Source organism: Arachis stenosperma, chromosome 1 (genome assembly GCF_014773155.1).
Source record: "Arachis stenosperma cultivar V10309 chromosome 1, arast.V10309.gnm1.PFL2, whole genome shotgun sequence".
NCBI lineage: Eukaryota > Viridiplantae > Streptophyta > Magnoliopsida > Fabales > Fabaceae > Arachis > Arachis stenosperma.
Window position 1 is genome coordinate 128,026,361 of NC_080377.1, and position 12,863 is coordinate 128,039,223.

At 36.2% G+C, this 12,863-nt stretch overlaps 1 protein-coding gene across 1 annotated transcript; it reads right to left on the reverse strand.

The window, feature by feature from the left end:
• Nucleotides 1–8,151: 8,151 nt before the first annotated feature.
• Nucleotides 8,152–11,971, reverse strand: LOC130936855 (probable sugar phosphate/phosphate translocator At3g17430). The gene is made up of 9 exons (XM_057867023.1): nt 11,385–11,971; nt 11,156–11,263; nt 10,730–10,761; nt 10,588–10,638; nt 9,681–9,742; nt 9,336–9,597; nt 8,794–9,059; nt 8,613–8,707; nt 8,152–8,537 (listed from the first exon to the last, which is right to left on the reverse strand). Exons 1-9 carry the CDS (start codon nt 11,478–11,480, stop codon nt 8,427–8,429), a joined length of 1,083 nt encoding a protein of 360 aa, XP_057723006.1. The 5' UTR covers nt 11,481–11,971; the 3' UTR covers nt 8,152–8,426.
• Nucleotides 11,972–12,863: the final 892 nt, after the last annotated feature.

Consider the following 12,863-nt stretch of genomic DNA (forward strand, 5'->3'; position numbering starts at 1 on the left):
GAGGAAAGAACTTATCCAAGAAGGCAGTGACCAGCTTATCCCATGAGTCCAGGCTATCCTTGGGTTGTGAATCCAACCATACTCTAGCTCTGTCTCTTACAGCAAAAGGGAAAAGCAAGAGTCTGTAGACTTCAGGATTAACTCCATTTGTCTTTACAGTGTCACAGATCTGCAAGAACTCAGTTAAAAACTGGTAAGGATCTTCAGATGGAAGTCCATAAAACTTGCAGTTTTGTTGCATTAAAGCAACTAGTTGAGGCTTAAGCTCAAAATCATTGGCTCCAATGGCAGGAATGGAGATGCTTCTTCCATCAAACTTGGACGTTGGCTTAGTGAAGTCACCAAGCATTCTCCTTGCATTATTATTATTATTTTCGGCCATCTCTTCCTCTTGTTCGAAATTTTCTAAAAGGTTGCTTCTGGATTGTTGTAATTTGGCTTCTCTTAATTTTCTCTTCAGAGTCCTTTCAGGTTCTGGATCAATTTCAACAAGAGTACCTTTATCCCTGTTCCTGCTCATATGAAAGAGAAGAGAACAAGAAAAGAAAAAGGAATCCTCTATGTCACAGTATAGAGATTCCTTTATGTTAGTAGAAAAAGAAAGGGGTAGAAAAATGAAGAATGGATTCGGATTTTGGATGAAGAGAGGTGAGGAGAAGTGTTAGTAATTAAACAATTAAATAGAAGAAGAAAAGAGAAGAGAGAATTCGAAAATAATTTTTGAAAAGGAGTTAGTGATTTTCGAAAATTAGAGATAAAATAAAATTAAAATTAAAATTTAAAATAATTAATTAATTAAAAAGAATTTTTGAAAAAGGGAAGAGATATTTTCGAAAATAGAGGAGGGAAAAGTAGTTAGGTAGTTTTGAAAAAGATAAGAAACAAACAACAAGTTAGTTAATTGATTGAAAAAGATTTGAAATCAAAATTGAAAAAGATAAGAAGATAGTAAGTTAGATAAGATATTTTAAAATCAAATTTTGAAAAATATAAAATTTTAAAAAGAATAAGATAAAGAGATAAGATAAAAGTTTTAGGAAAAAGATATTTTGAAAAAGATTTAGTTTTTAAAATAACTTAACTAACAAGAAACTACAAGATAAGATTCTAGAACTTAAAGATTGAACCTTTCTTAACAAGAAAGTAACAAACTTCAAATTTTTGAACCAATCACATTAATTGTTAGCTAATTTTCGAAAATTAGATGTAAAGATAAGAAAAAGAATTTGGAAATATTTTGAAAAATAATTTTGAAATTTTCGAAAAATGGAGAAAATTGAAAAAGATATGATTTTTGAAAAAGATTTTGAAAAGATAAGATTTTTCAAAATTAAAATTTTGACTTGACTTGTAAGAAACAACTAATTTTGAAAATTTTTGACCAAGTCAACCCAAAATTTCGAAATTTTGGAGGGAAATAAGGAAAAGATATTTTTGATTTTTAAATTTTTAAAGAGAAACACAAAAATGACCCAAAACATGAAAATTTTGGATCAAGACACAAGATGCATGCAAGAATGCTATGAATGTCAAGATGAACACCAAGAACACTATGAAGATCATGATGAACATCAAGAACATAATTTTGAAAAATTTTTTGATGCAAAGAAAACATGCAAGACACCAAACTTAGAAATCTTTAATGCATGGAAAATATGAATGCAAAAATGCACATGAAAAACAAGAAAAGACACAAAACAACAAATGATCAAGATCAAACAAGAAGACTTGTCAAGAACAACTTGAAGATCATGAAGAACACTATGAATGCATGGAATTTTCGAAAAAATGCAAGAAAAATTTTAAAAGCATGCAATTGACACCAAACTTAAAAATTAACACAAGATTCAAACAAGAAACACAAAATATTTTTGATTTTTATGATTTTATGATTTTTTTTTTTGGATTTTTATTAAATTTTTTTTTTCGAAAATATAAGTTGGAAAACGAAAAATAAAAAGAAAAATTTTGAAAAAAATTTTTGAAAAGAAAATTACCTAATCTGAGCAACAAGATGAACCGTTAGTTGTCCATACTCGAACAATCCCCGGCAACGGCGCCAAAAACTTGGTGGACGAAATTGTGATTCCTTTTCTTTAATCTGATTCATTGTAATTGGATTTTAGAAATTGGCACTGGTTGAATTCACAACTCCGTTCAACTAACCAGCAAGTGTACTGGGTCGTCCAAGTAATAACCTTACGTGAGTAAGGGTCGAATCCACAGAGATTGTTGGTATGAAGCAAGCTATGGTCACCTTGTAAATCTCAGTCAGGCGGATTTAAACATGATATTTAATTAGATTCCAATAAAATAGAAAATAAATAATAGAAAGGATTGAGATACTTATGCAGATTCATTGGTGGGAATTTCAGATAAGCGGAAGGAGATGCTGTAGAGCTCTCGGACGCCTGCTCCCCTACTCCTTCTACTCAATCCTTCTTACTCCTTTCCATGGCAAGCTTTGTATAGGGGTTCACCATCAGCTGTGGCTACTTTCAATCCTCTCGGGGAAATATCCTATGCGGCTGTCACTCGCACAGCTAACCAGTCTGGAGGCATCACCCATGGCTGATGGCTACATCCCATCCTCGCAGTGAAAGCTAATGCTCACGCACTCTGTCACAGTACGGCCAATCACCGGTTGGTTCCCTCCCCTACTGGAATAGAATCCATTGATTCTTTTGCGTTGTCACTACGCCCAGCAGGTTACAGGTTTGAAGCACGTCACAGTCATTCATTACCGGAATCCTACTCGGACACCACAGACAAGGTAGACTTTCCGGATTCCCAGGATCCTACTCGGAACACCACAGACAAGGTTGGACTTTCCGGATCCTCATAAATGCCGCCATCCATCTAGCTTATACCACGAAGATTCTGTTGGGGAATCTAAGAGATACACATTCAAGCTTGTGTTGCATGTAGAACGGAAGTGGTTGTCAATCACGCGCGTTCATAAGTGAGAATAATAATGAGGGTTATCTAACTCATCACATTCATCATATTCTTGGGTACGAATGAATATCTTGGAATAAGAATAAAAGAGGATTTGAATAAAAGAAAGTAGAACTTCATTAATCTTTGAGGTACAGCAGAGCTCCACACCCTTAATCTATGGTGTGCAGAAACTCCACCGTTGAAAATACATAAGCAAAGGGTTCAGGCATGGCCGAATGGCCAGCCCCCAAAACGTGATCAATGATCCCCTAAGATGAAGATTAAAACAAAACTGAGATCAAAGATGTCTAATACAATAGTAAGAGGTCCTATATATACTAGACTAGCTACTAGGGTTTACATGAGTAAGTAATTGATGCATAAATCCACTTCCGGGGCCCACTTGGTGTGTGCTTGGGCTGAGCTTGATCAATCCACGAGCTAAGGCATTTCTTGGCGTTGAACTTTGAGTTATGACGTGTTTTGGGCGTTCAACTCCGGATCATGATGTTTTTCTGGCGTTTAACTCCAGATAGCAGCATGTACTTGGCGTTTAACGCCAAGTTACGTCGTCATTCTTCGAATAAAGTATGGACTATTATATATTGCTGGAAAGCCCTGGATGTCTACTTTCCAACGCCGTTGAGAGCGCGCCAATTGGAGTTCTGTAGCTCCAGAAAATCCATTTCGAGTGCAGGGAGGTCAGAATCCAACAGCATCAGCAGTCCTTTTGTCAGCCTTTTTCAGAGTTTTGCTCAAATCCCTCAATTTCAGTCAGAATTTACCTGAAATCACAGAAAAACACACAAACTCATAGTAAAGTCCAGAAATGTGAATTTAACATAAAAACTAATGAAAACATCCCTAAAAGTAGCTCAAACTTGCTAAAAACTACCTAAAAACAATGCCAAAAAGCGTATAAATTATCCGCTCATCACTCCTCCAATCATGGATCTTCTTGCGGTTCCTGGGTTTCAAGCCTGATAGGTTCAACGTCTTTCATTAGCCATTGGCGACGAGCTACTTACCGTTTATGGTTGTCATGTTTAGTAGTATATATTAAGGATTATTGCTGTTGTTCATAACATGTTTTAGGTGTCATGTGGTCTAGTTATCAGCCAACATTGAGCGAGAAGGGGCCTAGAGTCGCACAGTGGAAGCCCAAGATAAATTTACTCTAGGCACGGGATGTGAGTGTTTTAACTTTCAAGTTTTCTTTGTTAAGTTTTTTTCAACTATTTACTGGATGTAAATTGACCTGCAATACTCGTTTCTCTTTACTAGTTCACATGGATGCCATATAGCGCACCATATATCGTTCAGGTGGTTCATCTCGAGATCCTAGAGTCCCGACATATGGCACTATGGAGGGCTGTAACAGCATTGATCTACTTTGTTGTGATAGAATGGCATTTGGTGAATAGGGTACTACCACAGTTTAGTGGAGTATAGCGACGCCCACGGCCCGCACTCGACATTGATTTTCTGATGTCGAAGGATGGCAGAGGCAGTGATCGATAGTTTCCAAACACGTTATAGAGCTGACACATACATTGGACCAGGCGGACTGACCATGTGTTACGATTTGATGTGGTGAGAAACCCAAGACCGTCACAGGTTTACTTGGAGTGGTGGCATGAGCATGGGAGGAGATTCTTATCGCCTGAGCTCTTTCTTTGGTACTCTAAAGCAGATGCTATCCTAGCCGAGGTGATACAGAGAGGTCCAGGACGGGTCTCTGATATGGATTAGGTGCCAAATATTCCTGACAAACATTGAGTGGAGTGGAGACGACGTGTTGGGATACGAGCCAGTGATCGTGAGTGGAGATGGCTCGATGATGCGATTAATGTCATGGAGGGGAGAGGTCGAGGTCGTCAACGAGGTAGGAGGCACGGTTGAGAGGGAGGGAGGGGGACGTCGAGGTAGAAGTCGACGTATTAGGAGAGGCAGCGATGATGGTGGAGACGGTGGAGATGAGGATGAGGGTGGAGCTAGAGGTGGTAGTGGAAGTGGAGATGATGGTTACTCACACAGGACTCGTCTTCGGAACTGCAATACTACCTGGCATCGTTATCTGCACACCTAGCACCCATCTTTGTAGCTCATTGTAGGCCTCCTCCCAATCCCCATATATATGTGCGATGGCCTTCTACTTAGCTAACCAAACCCTTCGGTACATAGGTCTAAACCCAAAATGTGCCTTTGTCGCATTCTGTAGTACCTTGATGGACACAGTCGCATCAGCTCTGATCATAGGAAGGATGAAAGCAGATGAGGTCCGATATACCGTCTGACTTTCCAGCCCTTCCGCTGTCGTAGAGTGATCTGAATCAACCATCTGTAACTATTTTTAAACTCATTACACTTTCTGTAGTACTTGGCATGGTCCGATTCCATCACTTTGTACTCAACCCCATGGCAGATGCTATAAATCTTCGCACATAAGACGGCTTCCTCTTTATTCTGAAACTGCTGACCGACTTGGAACTCAGCTAGACCTGCGGTGTCCTGTAAATCTCTGGCCCCAAAATCGGATTCTACATCTGGTAACCCCTCCAATCTCATCACATCTAATGCCAGGGGTATAGTGATACATGGTGATGCAAAGCAAGAAGATGGAGATGTAGAAGCGAAAAGGGTCGCGGTTTATGCACATTCTCAACTCACACACAAACCGCGACACCCCTACCACGGTCTATGTGCATTTTGGCTTCCAACGTAAACCGCGAGACCCATGTAGCGTTTTACGTTCATTTGTAAACCGTGGGTCCCCTGCCGCGATTTACATAGTTTATAAATAAATGTATTTTGGTATTCGTTTTGTAAAATGTGTATTCTGGTAATATTAGAGCCATTTTATTTATTTTGGTAAATTGCCCTTAATAATATTTGAATAATAGAGAATTAAGAATAAAATGATGTTCATTATTTATGCGAACAATAATCAACCCAAAGAAAGTTTATTGTTTGACCAAATAATAAGTATTGTACACTTTTGTTTATTTTCTATTAATTATGCAGTCAATAATCGGTCCAAAGAAGATTATTGTTTTGACCAATTAATGAAAAATATATGCAGTAATAAATAGATTGCAAAGTTTAAGTTTTCATGTGCGCATTTAGTGGGTCCAAAGAAATGTTTAATGTGTGATAGAAATTTTTGACAATATTTGATTACCAGTTAATTTTTCTATCTAAAAATTGAAAATTAATGTTGTTCTAAATATCTCAATCCGAGCTTTTTTTTTTCATTGTTTAACTAATATTCGCTGCATATCTTTTGTTCTAATCCGGTTACTATGGCTTTAACTACCAATGGTTTTGCACAAGTCAACAGTATTCCTATGCTGAATGGTATAAACTTTAAGGTTTGGAAAGATATCATAAAAATTGTCTTCGGTTGTATGAATTTGAATATAGCTCTTCGAGATGAAAAATCCACTTCCACTGCAGAAAATCTCAATAAGGTTAAAATAGAGAAGTAGGAGAGATCCAATCGAATGAACATTATGATTATGAAACGCTCAATTCCTGAGACGTTTTATAATGACCCAACTTCCAGTATGTTATGATCATATTAGAAGGCGAGCGCTACTAATTTGCTTTTCTTAACTTTAACTGTTATTTCTTACATGAGCCTGATTCATTGTTAAAGCGTCGTTATTTTGTAGGTTTTTTTTAAAAAAAAACGTTTGGGTTGACAAGCAGGAACGTACACAAATAAATCATAAATAATAACAGATAAAGCTGTTATAAGCAACCACACATATATATACAACTTGTATCAGTTAACAATATTCAGTCATCCAGCCCTCAGCAATGCTCAAATCTTAGTTATGAAACCCCTAGAAGTAACTAAATAATAACCATATAGTTATATATACATACAACATCGCAGGTCCTAACCTGTTCAAGAAATTCCTAAGCTAGCGCCCAAGCTAACCTAAACTCTAATACTCTATATCAACCTAATCCCTCTAAACTACAAAAGCGAGAGAAAATACATTCTAGGTCTTCAAAACTCGGGTCAAGTTGAACATTATCAAAAGGCGAAATGTTATCTATTATTCCTTTGCACAATCATACATCGTCATAGGGCAACTCACTGGTGCTTCATCAAGTAGCCACATAACAGGAGCCTTGTATGGAGGATCTAGGTTAGAGTCCGTAAATAGACGGGGTGCAAACATCGGTTGATCTTACGGTATATATATATATATATATATATATATATATATATATATATATATATATATATATATATATGGAAACAGAAAATGAAGCTCACTCTAGACTCAAAAAACTACCCAAAGCGAAATTCCTTTTGCGGAACGATCACCAACAAATCACGAAAGGGTACTCCGTACTCCTGCCTCCATCTGAAGGGGAAAAGGAAGGGGCACTTTATTTATATCCAGAATGCATCGAACTTACTTAATGATAACTCAAAACTCCTCCTCTCGTTATCATCTTCTTCTTCTTCTCTTCCTCCTTCTTTTATTTTCTCCTCTTTCTCTTTCGTTATTGTCGTCGTCAACACCACCACCTCCATCACTTAGTATGTGCTTATTTTAAATTGAGTTTGTTTGTGTGTCGTCATTATTAAGTAATTTCGGTGCATTCTGAATTTTATCTTGGTGTATTCTGGATTCATTTTTGGTGCATTCTGATCTGAACTTATTTTGAACTGAGTTTGTTTGTGTGTCGTCACTATTAAAAAATTTTAGCGCATTTTGAATTTGAACTGTCATACATATAAGAAGACGACAATAATAACAATAACAATAATAATGACAATAATAATGATGATGGAGGAAGAGGAGGAAGAAAAGGAAGGAGAAGATCGAAGAAATTCAAATATGAAAAGAAAAAGGAGGAGAGAGATGAGGAGGAGATGGAGGTAGTGGCACAGTAGTGGTGACAACGACGATAATGAAAGAGAAGAATAAGAAAAAAGTGGAGGAGAAGAAGAAGCAGTAACATTAATGGTAGAAAGAAGAAGAAAAAGAAAAAGAATTCTGATATAAAAAACGGTTATAATAATTTAATTGTACTTAGTTAAATATTTTGCTTAGATGTAACACTTTATTCTCTTTGTAATTAGTGCGTTATTTGAAAATTTCCGAATGTATAGTTTTCTAAAATTCTACCAAATAAGATGGCACGTCTTTATAAAATTTAATTCAGAGTGCCCGTTACTCTTGCAAATTTATTTTGCTGTAGAGCTTTATTGATTCTTGGCCGGTTCAAGAATGTACACAGTTACACACTTTGGTGACTAATGAAATGTTTATATAATAACTATCCTTGATTCCCTGTATTGGAAAGATTGTAAAACGGCCATCACAGAGAGTTAAAACAAATCCTTCTCCTTTCACAAACACATATTTTGATTATTCAGATTCAGAAAAGTGCATTCCATAACCAACAAGGCCAGTTCTCCCTAGCTGCTACTGCTAAATTTTAAGTGTCGTGGTGCTTCTTCATCGACGCTCAATATCTGATGTGAAACCATTACCTCCAATGCTTCCCTCATTGTTGCCGGCGTTCAATGGCGCATAAATGTCAGAAGGTCTCTTCTCAAATCTCCAGTCCTGTGTATCAGACAAGTTTACAATGAGACTGGGACATAAAAATGCAACTATACATGTCAAGACTCAAGAAGATACCTTTGTGATTCGATCTGGAATGATTTCGGTAGGTTGTTGAGAGGCTCGAACGTCCTTGACTTTTATGTAATTGTACATCACGACGCCACATAGTGCTGCAGAAGTAAAAGATTGAATAGTTGATCAAGACAAAGGAGGGAGTGATATTAAGAATGTGTTTTGAGTTTCAACTGAAACTTACCTATAGCATAGCCAGTTATATTCAACCCAGTTATTGTGGACTCTGGAAATATAACAGTTGAAAGGGCTATTAATATCCAGTCTTTAAGCACGCCGGCGACTCGGATGGTCACAGCACCAGTTCTACCGATTACTAGGAAAATAGAGAAATTCAAGGCGAGAGCACATAGAGCATTGGAAAAGAAGATCCAAAAATTTAACTGAATCTGTGAAACTTCCATTGCAGGCTTTTCCAGTAGGTACCAAGGCACAAAGAGAAACACAAAACTGCACATAACAAAGCAAACGAGAAGTTATCACATCACATTAGACTGGATTCACTAATATCCAAGCATTGGTACTCTCAATAACATTACTTGTTAAGCAAGTGATTGAATCACATAAAGAGACATCTTTTATCAATATTGATCAATGTTAATAATACCTATTCCGGAATAGCAAGAAGAATCAATTGGATAGTTGCTAGACACATTAGCTGTTACATTTTCTATACTTGATTTCTTGTTTAGAGAAAACTAGTCAGAAAATTTCAACAGAATATACCTGCATGGAGCTATATAATATAAGCTTGTGATAGGATTTAAACTTAAGCCCTTCTTTTGCAGAAGGACTTGTGTTAAGACCAGTCTTAAAGCTTCAGCGAAAATTCCCGTGACCTGGTAAAATGTACCAACTACATTAAAATGAATTTCCCCATACGAGGAAATGACAACTCCAACGCTGACCAACACCATGTTCAAGAACACATCACACCTTGCTTTCTCAGTGCCGCACACAATAGCCACAACAAATGTTGCCACTGGCACTGAAACATCAAGTTTTGGAATTAAGGAAATATTGTTTAGGCTGTAAGATAAACATGGGAAGTTCAATAGAATGAGAACGTACTCAGAGCCTTGAGCATCTGGATAAACGCCACAGATATATGCAAGTAGGCAGTATTACCAAACCTGTCAATAAAAGTAATAATAATAAAATAAAATAAAAAATTTCTCATACAATTTTTTCAACCAATTTCATAAGGAGAAAACTTGTGAATTTATCCTATATAGAAACCATAGTCAATTTTCAATTGTACAAGTGAACCATCATAGTTTCTTCACAAACATCATACTTCGAACAGAAATTTTCCAAGGATAGGTAAGTAGTGGCAGATGGAGAATTCCAGTTTGAGTAGTCAAGGGAGGAGTAACAGCTCCAGATTCATAAAAACACTGATTCACCCTAATGAAAAGATATCATACCGAATCGAAAGTAACAGAACTATACTTAAATGGGGTAAAAATTAGCAAATACTGCACCCGGAAAGAAAGCTTAAGCTCGTTGAAATTTTGATAAAAAATTCAACAGGGATAATATGGTTTGATGCTTCACAAAATCTTGATCAAGCACTTTCCAAATTAAACTAGATAGAAAACATACAAATGAGGGATATTTCCCAATTCCCATTAACCCTGCAAGTTTATCATGCTATAGATGTGTGTGTGGCTTAGTGCAGTTCCCTGGTTTTTCTACAAGTCGCTAACAAGTGAAGTAGCTACAGCATGCTCATGTACTTCAAGGAGTTGGTTGGTGTTTTTGTTTCTTTTTGGGTTTAGTTATTGTTATGGAGGTGCAGCTACTATTTGATGTTTGCGTTTCTAATTTCTATGTGCATTCGGTGTTTATATTGATACTTGTTTGGTTATGTTCCCCCTTGATTAGCCTTTGTGGCTTTGTAGATGCTCTTTTCAAGAGTCAACCATTGTTAAACTATCTCGAGGGGGGGAGAAAGAAAAACAGTTGTAGAGCTTACCAAAGGCTTGATGCGAAGAAAGCACTAATTGGTACCACACAAGTTGCATATCTGAGATAGAAAGAAAGTGAGTAAAAATAAATAAATAGAACAAAAAGAGAATAAGCTAAAGAAGGCTTCAAAGCGGAGAAGATGCACTTACATTTCAAATGTCATTTTGACAGGAGATACAACCTGGAATTTAGCATGACAGAACATAAATTAAGGTACTAAATAAATAATAAGACAATGAAAGGTGATCAAGCAGCACAGTTAGAGGCATAGTGATGCTAAATTATGAAGAACAACCAAATGAAATTGGAACATGATCATGCATAGGCTTCATTTCACAAATCAAATCTGAGACACCTAGGAAAAATTGACCATAGTCTGTTATCAATGTCAAAGCCTAGTACAAAAGAGGATGGCAATATCAAGCATACAAACTTAGCACACTATGTGACAACTATGCAGTCAAAAACTCAAAATAATCCAGCAATGTATAGAAAGTGAAGATCAGAGTCAACAATCTTAACCATAAATCCAAAATAAGGAACACTTTCAAAGTATAACAGCACCACATGCATACCTTAAGAACCCGGATGAGTAAAAATGCCACTGCCCCAGAAAATCCCATGTGAATCATGGTGAGTGTTATTGGAAGTGGAAAGTTGAAGTACTTTGGAGAGAGAACCCACTGCCAAAAAGAGAAGAAAAAGAAAAACCTTTAATCAAATCATTGTATCACTGTTCAAGCTTAAGTAAACACTAAAATCTTTCTACTTAGAAAAGACACACAAGAATTGAGGTCTTGTTACCTTGTTGTACAAAATGACACCAGAAGAAAGCAAGATGTAGATAAACAAGCAGAAATAAGTGAGAAAAAGAGTTCTGTTGATCATTTTGGTAGCCATATTTAGAACTAAATAAGCTGCTGCTTCTTCTTCTGAGCTCTATAATAATAGCATATTGTAAAGGGGCAACTGAGCAACAAAACCCAGAAGCAGTTAGACTAAGAATCCTGAATTGAGAACCTCAGTGAAAAGTCAACATTACGTAAAGTTTATATCTTTGCAGTAGCTGCATCTGTTCAGAACAACGACACTAGAACTTGGCGCCAAAAAGGGGGAAGAAGTGGAACAAACAAAATCAAGAGAAAGAGAGAGAAGCGAAAATGAAGACCCAGAAAACGAAAGCATATAACTTTGTAGTTTGTAGCATGTGAAGAGGTAGATACAAGATACTACTAGCCTCTACTAATTCGTAGTATCGTAGTTGTAGAGACTAGAGAGAGAGAGAGAGAAAGGAGTGTAGAGCGTAGAGTATATGGTGTATAGTAATGTATAGGAAATTAGGAATACGTAAAGAGAGACATGTGGATATGTTTGGTGAGAGGGGAGCAGAAAAGACCAGAGAGCTGAGCGACTGAGCCAAGAGCCAAGAGGATGAGTAACGCAATGGCATTTGTTAGGTGTGTGTTTGTTACAGATTCAATATTCTAATTTTCTTGGATAAACAAAGCACATATCTAAGTATTTTTTTATCTAAGTTTTATTTAAGTAGGTACAATATCAACAAAAACACTTCTCACTAAAAGAGCATTATTATACCTACTTTATTCTCTTCTTTCTCGCACTTCTTTTTCTTTTTCATCTTTCCTGCCTTTCTTCTTTTTCTTTTAAATACATGCATATGTCATCATCTTCTTCTTTCAAATTTACGTATACTTTCTCCTCTTTCTTTGCTCATAAATTCTTCTTCTGCTTCTCTTACTCCTCGTCCTTCTCTTCTTCTTCTCCTCTTTCATTATCGTCATCACCAACAACACCAACATTCTACTAATAGATTATTTTTTAATCGAAATTGCTAAATTGAATTGAATTTGTCACAGCCCAAAATGAGTCATGACTGGCGTTCAGGAAAATAGTTCTCCAACAAGCCTAACTGATTCGAATATAAGATAAATGAAAAGATTACACATATTTTTGATAAATTTACAATTTTTTTGAATAAATAATTACATATTTTAACAAAAATAAAATAAATAAATATGGATGGATCCTGCCTATGACATATGGAGTAGATGACGCTTAAGAACTTAACAAGGAATAGATACCTATTGCAGATCATTATTCTTGAATAGAAATACTCACATAATCAAATATTTATTCCTGAAAAATTTAAAAAAAAAATGGAGTGAGTTTTGCAACCCAGTGACTAGACAGTACATTTATAATTCACATGAGACCATATAAAAATTATTATAAAAATAATTTTATTTAGAAAATAATAATTTA